General features: G+C 29.1%; 1 protein-coding gene across 4 annotated transcripts in view; it reads right to left on the bottom strand.

Annotated features, from left to right (window-relative positions):
• Nucleotides 1-2,391: 2,391 nt before the first annotated feature.
• Nucleotides 2,392-9,918, bottom strand: part of LOC106692590 (diacylglycerol O-acyltransferase 2-like protein 6) — a 39,858-nt gene continuing 32,331 nt past the window's right edge. For 3 of the 4 annotated variants that reach the window (XM_067053133.1, XM_024362658.2, XM_014438628.3), the window contains 3 exons: nucleotides 5,217-5,391; nucleotides 3,842-4,032; nucleotides 2,392-2,764 (listed from right to left, as the gene is read on the bottom strand). In XM_067053133.1, the coding sequence (XP_066909234.1) occupies nucleotides 2,604-2,764; nucleotides 3,842-4,032; nucleotides 5,217-5,391 (527 nt within the window). In that variant the 3' untranslated portion in view covers nucleotides 2,392-2,603. The remainder of the gene's footprint in view (nucleotides 2,765-3,841; nucleotides 4,033-5,216; nucleotides 5,392-9,918) is intronic. The other variant, XM_014438629.3, reaches the window with a different exon arrangement.

Raw genomic sequence — 9,918 nt, 5'->3', positions numbered from 1 at the left:
TGAATGATAAAGAAATATTAATTTAAAATCAAAGTAGGCAGGTAAGTGAAAGTTGTATGATGCATGCACTGCACCAGATCTTTTTCTTTTTGTCATTTTAGAAATTTTCACACTGCAATATTTTCAATACTTTTTCAGAAAAAGCTCCGCCTTCACATTTTAATGAAGAGAGGCGTAGAACTCACTGCTTGTGGGCTGTTTCCACTTGATCATGCCATAATCCATTCGGTGAGCAACTATTAAGTTTAATAAGCTGACAACTTTAAAGTATTTTATAAATTGCATATAACAATAAATGTCTGATTTAACTACAGATGATTGCTGCAGCTACTACCTATTTAGTCATCTTAGAAGATTTTGGAAAGCAGTAATTTATGCTGAAGTGATGGAATATGCATTCCTCATTACAAATGCACTATAAAAGATTTTTATTTTATTTCTTGAGGACTCTAAACCATGATTTATAATGGCTACCTTAATATCATATCTGTATTGAAATTAAATTACAATTTTACGGCAATAATTTTTTTTAAAATGAGAAAATATTTTTTGCTTACTGATTATTATTAGGAGATAGCAAAATAAAGAATATTCGGTTTCAATTTTTTTTTAGTTCTACCCATAAACTAATTACTTAATTTCAGCAATAAACTAAATCCTCTAGAGATTCCATTTTAATTTATTCTCCTATTTGAAATATGAATAAATACCTTTTTTTTTTAATGTGGAATTGGAAAAACAACTGAGATCCCCACTATTCATTTCATATAGACTCATCATATATTTCTGTTATACCCACCAGTTCATTTTACAGATTAAAAATTAAATTTTAATCAACATAAATTTCTCCCAGATAATAGTTTTAAAATTTTAATGACCATTAATATGCAAAATTATAACCTGTTTATTTTTTCTTTCAACCCAAGACTTCGACTGAAGTTCTATGCAGCCCAGGAATAATCCTCATATTCATTTGTTTTTTTACTCCATAATAAAGAATAAGAGGCCTTTATTTATAGTTTTTGCTTAGCCTTATTTATAGTGCTTGATTTTTTTTTTATTCCCTTAATATAAATTCCACATGTATAGTATTAGTGATCTATAGATTAATACTGATATCTCTGTAGACATGGATTATCAGAACTAAACACTTTTGAAAACAGTAAAATAATCATGTTTACTTGTACAATATTTTATTTTATAACACAATAAACCTAATTTCAGCCCTTGAAACTGACATACCTGTTAAAACAAGCTAAAAGCTCCTATAAAAAAGCAAGTATGGTATCCTGGAATACCAAAGAAAGAAGGTTTCTTATTTTATTTATTTTTTTTTTTTTTTAACAGATCAATTAAGAAAATTTAAAACTAAATATCTTGGCTTTATAATTAAACTAGTGACATGGTTGCTGTGGCATCAAAATAAAAAGAAGGATAACAGATGGAAAACAAATAATATGTATGACAATATCTATATTATGGAAAGGAAATATCAAATATGTAATAAGAAAGATAGTTGATAGAAATGTACTTTTTGAAAAATAGGTGGAAGATAAGATAGACAAAGATAGGAGTATCTGATAGGGCATAATTTTTTTTTTAATTTAACAGCCAAGCCCAGCAGTAGGGTAGTGTGCTGGGCTTATTCATGCCACTGCAGCCAATAATCAACAATTTATTTTATTTACTTCTTATTTTACAATTTAACTTAGGGCTCCAGTTAATTTATTGGAGCATAACATAACATAACAAAAGACGAGATATAATCTACAAGTGACTAGGCCATTGCCTGGAGCAACAATTTTTAACCATGGCACCCTTGTTGGACTAAAAAACGTCTGTGGCACAATTATTTTTAAAGCAGTTGAATTTATAGGAAAAGAACAAGTGTGAAGTAAATGCTAGAATGAGCTCTATATTTGCAATTTTAAATACTTTTTTTTTTTATAATATTTTTAGAAAGTACCATCTACTTGTGACACCTCTGGCATTCACTAGGACCGCTCCAGTGTACTAAAGCACACTGTTTGGGAACCACTCGTATAGAGCAATCAGGAAAGAAGCTTTACGAGATCTAGGATAAGAAAACCCATTGCTTTAGTGGATAATCTTTGAAAAAAACAAAGAAAGTACAATGGTGCTGGTTTTAATATTCTCTTTCTGTTTTTTGTTCTTCCATAATAAAATTTTAATAATGGCTGTTGACATTATTGTCAAGTATAGCCATTGGTGAGCTACAAAAAAATATGAGCTCCAAATATGTCTGAAAGAACTGCATTCACACTGGATACACACAGCTAATTGAAAAGAAGTTAAGTAATAATGTTCTATCATGTTTTTTTAAATACCAATAACCTTATCAAGACATGTTACAATTAAAAAAATTCATAATTTGATTTAAAAATCTTTTTATTTGAAAAATTTAACAGTCTATTTAAATAGCAGTAATCTGCTGATAAAATTATATTTTAACTCAATTACACCCAGCTAATTGCTGTTCTTTCTATTAATTACAATCCATCTTTTTTCATCTGTATACAGATCCAGATATGTTCAGGTACTGTTTCCATCATCCTATAAACCATCATCCAACAATTGTTTGGTCATCCAACAATTATCAGTTTGGTATTGGTAGGATTTGAGGTATATTGAAATTTGCTCTCTTCAAATAACCTCATCAATGCTTCCTTATAGATGGAATGATAATATTCAATATCTTCTTCACTTGGCTTGGTAATTTTGGGAATGTTTATAGGTTCACCAACTAAAAACAAAAAAAAATTAAACAAAAGATATTACCAATAATTGGGGATATGAAAATAAAATAACCTTATTTACAGTGCTCATAAAAATAACAGTGGTAACCTTTTATTTTATTTTTTTAAATTCTAAATAAGTATTTAGAATCATGCATTGGTAAAATGTTTCATTTTGAACTTATTTTTGTCACAATACAAAATGTTTTCTTATTTTAAAAAAACAGCATTGTTTGTCATTAGTTCATAATGTCATAACCTGTTAAGTCTAGTAAGCATATATTTTAATGTGATTTTTCAAAGAATGTGTTTGATTTTTAAACATGAACGAATCTTGTTGAAAAAGTAAGTGAAGTATAACTAGAAATTCTTTTAAAAAAATTCTAAAATTTCTAATTTAAATAATTTGCTTTATTTTTTCCAGTTTTGATATTCAGTCCTAATAAAAGCGATTTTAATAATAAAAAAATCCATAAGCCTGAATGTAAGTACTTATGTTTGTTATAAGTTTTTCCCGTAATAAATTAAAATATTTGTTTTCTATTAGGGTTTCAAAATTAATATAAAAGAATTGAAACTGCTTGGAATTGACCTGTATGATATAGACTAGGAATTTTAATTTTTTCTTGTCACTGAATTTTGTAAACGATAATTGATGATTTTTCTGCTTTTTAAAATATTTTTTGTTAAGCCCCATGTCCATTTCCCCATTGCAGCAAATACAGTAATATCATAATTCTAGCAGTAATATAAACAAAAACAAAGAATTTTTTTTTTTTAGTTGATTATATTATAAGCCAATGAGGAGTACATAGGCCCTCTCTTCTTAACTATGAACGCTGTGTAATAAACTTGAAACCCATGACTCAAGAAAAAGTAGTTAAAGATCAATAGTAGTCAATCGAAAAAAATAAAATTTGCATAAGAAAAAGTAAATTATTTTCCTAAGCATTCTACAAAAACAGGACATTCTCAAGATAAATATTTCAGAAAAAAAAATTCTAAACCTTGGGGTCATGAATATTACAGACTCCACATACTAATAATTGATCTCTTTATCCTAACAAGTAAGTTAAAGAACATACCAACCGTAACCATCGGCGTCCTCTTGGGCACGCAGGTTAAGAGCCAGGATCTGCCTACAGGGAAGCACAAGGATACTCTAGTCAGCCTTCTAAACCAATCCTGCAGGATGCCCATGATGCTATCAGGTTTGGGGAACACTAGCTGCAGGGTGTCATTCTCACCAAAACAGAACACAGGTACCAAGCTGCAACTGTAACCAGAATAAGGAAATTAGTATAATTATACTAAGGTAATTATTGCCATATTGTACTTTGGTCAGTCGATTGAATCCTCATGCTGTCTTTTCCAATGATTAATCAAAACAAAATCAAAAGCAATATAGTTAAATTTTAGATATGTATTTGCAATTGTTTATAATATAGTTATTTTAAGTTTCAGAAAAAGGTTTCCTTTTATCTACCTGATAATAATGTGTAAATTTCAAAATAATATTTTGAAAAAAAGATTTATTGATACACCATTATTACAGTTTTTAATAATGGTTATTCAAGAAAAAAGTAATATATATTGCATGGCAATATTATAGAGAAAATTGAAACAATAAATACTAGTGATTTATGATAAAATCTGTTAAAATTATGACAGGGATTAAGAACTGAAAAAATGTTCAAACCAAACTGAAATAAGGATAACTGAAGTTATCTAATAATAATTGCAGGCATTATTTCTTTATTATCAACATTTCTCCTAAAGAAGTAACTTTTATAAATACTTAAAAGTACTCATTTGCACAAATGGAATAACCTTCTTCTTTCTCTTCCTCCTTTGTGCCTTTCAGTGTGGAGGTGCCTCTGTCCAAGCATGCCAACCATCCCAGTCACTTGCCAATGCTTTTTTGGACTTCAGCCACTTTCATCTCTTCTCCAAGGCCATTTACTATTCTCTGAATCATTTAATCTACTTTCTGGGTGATTAGCATAGCAAAATAGATCCCATAACCTCAGGACCACTGGCATACTGAATATTTAAATCCCCTAAGGGGTGAAAGGTGGCTAGAAAAGTTCCTGACCGTAAATCATCTCAGGAAAGGTTGTCCTATGGTGAGTTCTGTATGTGACCTTAGTGTCACTGTTACATATTGATTATTGTTTTGTTATGTATGTGTGCAGTGTACTGACTGAACTCAAAAAACCAGGGGAGCGTTAATCTCTATTAGCCATGTACATAAGCTAACTCCTATGGGGCAAAATGGAATAACCACTCATGTATATTTATCATAACTGTATTGTAATTATAAAGTATAATTGGACCAGACTGGACATGAGTGTAATCCTACTAAAGAGTATGTCCATCATTTTGGTGTGCATGTTTGAAGTGGCACAGCTAAATTTGAATTTATTAAAAAGTGAATTATGTCCTGATTTCTGCTCTTACCCAGTGTTGAGAGCTATCCTGATGAAACCCTTCCTCTTGTTGAGTATGATTCTATAATCACCTGGTTCTGTGAAATAAGCCTCAGAACTGCCTCCTATCATTAAGTTAACTACATTGCCTCCTTGATTGTCCCTTAGCAGATACATCAAGCTATCTTTGGAAGCTGATATGAATCCTGTATCAGAGTTGAGCAGTAAATGTTACATGAGTATTTAATTATATCATCGATTACATGAACAAATAAAAATAAAATAACTGTTAAATGGTCAAAAATATAAAACATTAGTGGTTTTAATGAATAATTACAGTGAATTTATTGTTATACATATTTACTATTGCTGCAATTGTGTATAGGAATTAACATTACTCTATTCAAGTACTGTCTATGAGATTCTCAATTACAATTCTAGTATTTTAACCCAAATCAATTAAAATACCAAAAATAAATTTAGCCTTAAAACTATAGAAACCTAGACCTAATTTTCACTAACAACCTTCAAGGTTTGCATTCATATTTTTTATTATTTCACGTCTGATTAGTATTTCAGAGCTATTTGGGCATCAAGTAATTGCAATTACCATTTACAATTACTTGTAAATGTAATTGTATTTCTGCAATAAAAAATTACAGTGAATGGTTGGTGATTTTAATAACTTTTTTTCCCAACTCTGTCCTGTATTACGATATAATATATGTATTTAATTGGTTATTCTTGTATTCAAATATCAGGATGTTGATGAAATTCTGATGACATCCTATTTCGAATAGTTAATAAGTGAAATAAAAAAGCAATAGAATAATAAAATTCTGATAAAATGTTCACAATTTTTCAAAGGTAAAATCTTAAATAATAATAAAAATCAGCTATGTCTTGTGCATTGATGTGGTCATTAATTTGTATTTTACAAATTTAATGAGTACATTATATACGTATATTTAGTTTATTAAAAGTACATTACCAACTACTTCTAATTACCTGAATAATAATCAAAATTTATGAGGAAAAACAAAATGGCCTGTTATCAATAGTTCAAAAGATAAATAGCAAAAATGAATAGACCAAAAGAGAAAGGAAAAAAAACAACAAATGAATGCAAAGAGTCAAGTAGTTTCGATTTCTTAACATGTTGAAGGGCTTTGAAAAAACACTAAAAATTTTAATTTGTGATGACAGCAAACAGCTAGATGTTTTATTCTAGATTCCACCACAAGATATGAAAATAATGACCTTGACCTATGGCAAATAAAGTTGAAAGGGAAAAGAAGGAAATTTACGATATATGCATCCCTTTTCTTAAGGAAAAGTTCTTTGAGAGCTTCGGGGAAAGAGACTTCAGCGTGAGAGGCCTCTGGTTCGGAACCTGTTGAACGATACCCAGCACAACTAAGAGCTTCATGGAGGAACCCGGGGTCGATATCCAGGATGTGGGGAAGATAACAGAAAATATAATACTTGGCTCCTCGGGAATCATCTACCATCAGATGCATGGAAACTGATAAATAATAAAATCATCCAGAGGAAGGATAACATGCATATTTTATTATTTTGCATATATTTTTAATATTTATTATATACATTTTTCTTTATCTTTTTACATATATTTGTTATTGTTTTATATCTATTTTTTTTTATGTATTATTTATTATTTTTATGTAGGTTGGTCGATGTACGACATGTCACAATCTCACAAGAGGGGATCATAACAAAAATAGAAAAGCAATCCTTCCCTGCCAGACCCGCACTAATAATAATAAAGTATAGCAAGAAATAATGAAAAAGAATAAAAAGATAAAAGAACCAAAGTGATGAAACAGAAACAGCAAGAAGAAAAAAAAAGTCATATACTATTATTATATACTGTTTACTTGTTATGCCTATATGTTGTAAGATTTTTAAAAAAATGTCTGATTAGATTTGAATAAGTATACTGTATAACTAGAAACTCAGTAAAGTTAGGCAGCACAACTTAGTTGTTTTTTAATAAAGTTTTCCTCTCTCTCCACTAAAACTTTTGTTAATTTTTCATTCCAGGTTCAGTATCTTATAAAAATAAATTATGCATATCTTTCTAAAGTTAAGTACATATACTAAAATTAGAACTCTGCACGTTCAATAATACCTAAAATACAGTTTATCCAAAAAGAGCATTAGATTTTTTGTTCGAAAAATAAAGATCTTTGAAAGTATTGTTTTGTATGTTTATTCCGTTGCCAAGAAAAAATGAGAGTTTGCCAGTCAGATCATGTTACCTGCAAAAATGATGGCTGTTTCATAATGTTAAAAAACTTAATTTTTTATTCGGAGCTCTATATCTTTAAAACTACCTACAACACTAGAAAAGCAAATAGAACATTATTTAAAGAAGAGGAAATTTCAAAAATATAAGCCCTAGAAGAGCTGTTTACGTTCGATATTTCCCAAGATATATTATTTAGATAGCAAAATTACAAAAATATATACTGAAAAATCAATTGTGCATTTATTTTGGGAAATTTATATCTTAGGAATCATTAGTCATACAGATTTCTATTAGAACTCAAATTGAAGGTAGTTTAATGTATTTTAAAGAAAAAAAAACCGGGAAGCTCTATATATTTAAAACTACTTTCAACCTTAGAAAACGTAATACATCATTTAAAGTAGGCAAATATCCTGAAAACTACTACCCCTACGAAGCTAAACACAAACAAACTACTTAATAGTATATTACACTAGCTTTAATATAATGTGTTGGCAGAAATCTGTAGGTCTGATGGTTCCTGAGATAAAATTTTTCATAAACTCAAAGTTTTGTCGGAACAACTAGAAGGCAACAGTTCGTGAATTTATTTTGACAAATATCATGAAAACTATTACTCCTAGAAAGATAAACTACTTTATAGCACATTAAACTAGCTTCAATTTGAGTGCTAATACATTTGTATGGCTAATCATTCCTGAGAAATAGATTTGCCAAAATAAATTGACTAACTACAGATTTTCCAGTATACTTTTTTATGAAATTTTGCTTTCTAAATAATATATCTCAGAAACTATAAAACGTAAATAGCTCTTTTAGGACTCATACTTTAGTGAATTTATTTTCCTTTCAATGATGTTCAATTATGTTTTCTAGTATGGTCTGTAGTTTTAAAGATATGGAGCTCCAAATGAAAATAATTTTTTTTAACTTTTTGAAACAGCCGCCATTTATGCAGGTTGCATGATCTAACTGGCAGACTCTCGTTTTATTGGCGATGCAATAAAGGTTTAAAAAAGTGCTATCAAATTTTCATCAGATAATGTCGACTTTTTTTTTTCTCGTACTATATAAAATACAAATAAAATGAAACATATCAAGTTCGGAGGTGAATTATTTCACTACTTTTGTCAATTAAGTGTAGCTAATTGGTCTATTTCAATAATCTTCACCTCTTCATTTTTTAATATTTTTCTAAATTAGATTTACCCATGTTTCTATATTTAGTGTGTCCATTAGTTCAAAGGCAGGAGCATCTCAGTGTTTGGAAACTTCTCTTATTTACCATATAAGAGATTTCCTAGTCTTTGTTTTTATTTTTATTTACCTGACACTTTTGAAGTTTTAAATACAGCATTAATTAGGAAACTAAAATAATAAAAAATAAAAGATACGATTTGGGTCCTTATGATTAGATATGCAAAGGTAAGAAGACATTGTTTGGAATAAAGGACTGTTCCCTTGAGATGTGATGCTCTTAGCTTTGTACTAATGTGCAAAACAAGAAATAGACTTTAACTAATTCAGAAGTGTATATTTTTCTGTTTTATCTATGTTAAAAATTGTATTATAATGTAATATGTGGTATTTTATTAATATATTTTGTTTATGAAATACGATCAACATAGTGAAATGTTTTATACTTTTGACATTTATATTGTAATAGTGAGAGCCCAGTTCCTTTCCACAAGTAATCTGATAAGGTATTTGATGAAGTATAGTTTTACCCGCATTAAGGGTACTATATTTAGCTTTCTTTCTTTTTGTATCGCCCTTTTGCTCTCCCTATCAATTTATCATGGATATGCCAGGGTCTCTATAAGTTAATATATACAGCAAGTAAGCTGTAAGCCGGAAAAATGTAATTTGAACTAGTTACAGATAGGAGAAGGTAGTAGTCGCCGAAATACTGCTACAATGCAATATATAAAAATGAATATTTGTTTGTTCATACATCATACACTTTTATACCATTCTTCCGATGGTGGTGGGGCTTTGATACTTCATGTTCTAGTATCAAGATTGTAGGCTGGCCCCATTGTTTTGGAAAAAGATATTAGGGATTCTAATAAATGATTTTTATTTACTAAAAAAATTTTAAAAAAACAATGACAATATGAGTAAAGTAGGTCTACAAAATTTTTTTTTAAGGAAAAACGAATCATATTCGTTTTTAGCATGTTTGAAACCCTCAAATATCATTTCTCAAAGAAATTAAAAATTATAAATTTTTCATCTTGATTTATTTCTAGGATTTTTTAAAATTTTATTTCAGTGACCATTGTTCATATAATTGTTTGTAACTCCTCTGCATCTTATCTTATGATTAAATGCCCTTATAAGAGCGAAATATTAGTTTCAAATAAAGAAAAACTTTTCAATCATTTGATTGCAATTTCTGGTTCTATTTGTTTAGTGCCCTTTGGTGTAGTTTATAGAGCCATAAATCACTGCCAAGTTT

This window comes from Halyomorpha halys, unplaced genomic scaffold (genome assembly GCF_000696795.3).
Source record: "Halyomorpha halys isolate HHAL.00 unplaced genomic scaffold, Hhal_1.1 Scaffold62.1, whole genome shotgun sequence".
NCBI classification, from domain to species: Eukaryota; Metazoa; Arthropoda; class Insecta; order Hemiptera; family Pentatomidae; genus Halyomorpha; species Halyomorpha halys.
The sequence above is the reverse complement of the archived record's forward strand: the minus strand, read 5'-3'. Positions and strand labels throughout refer to the sequence as shown.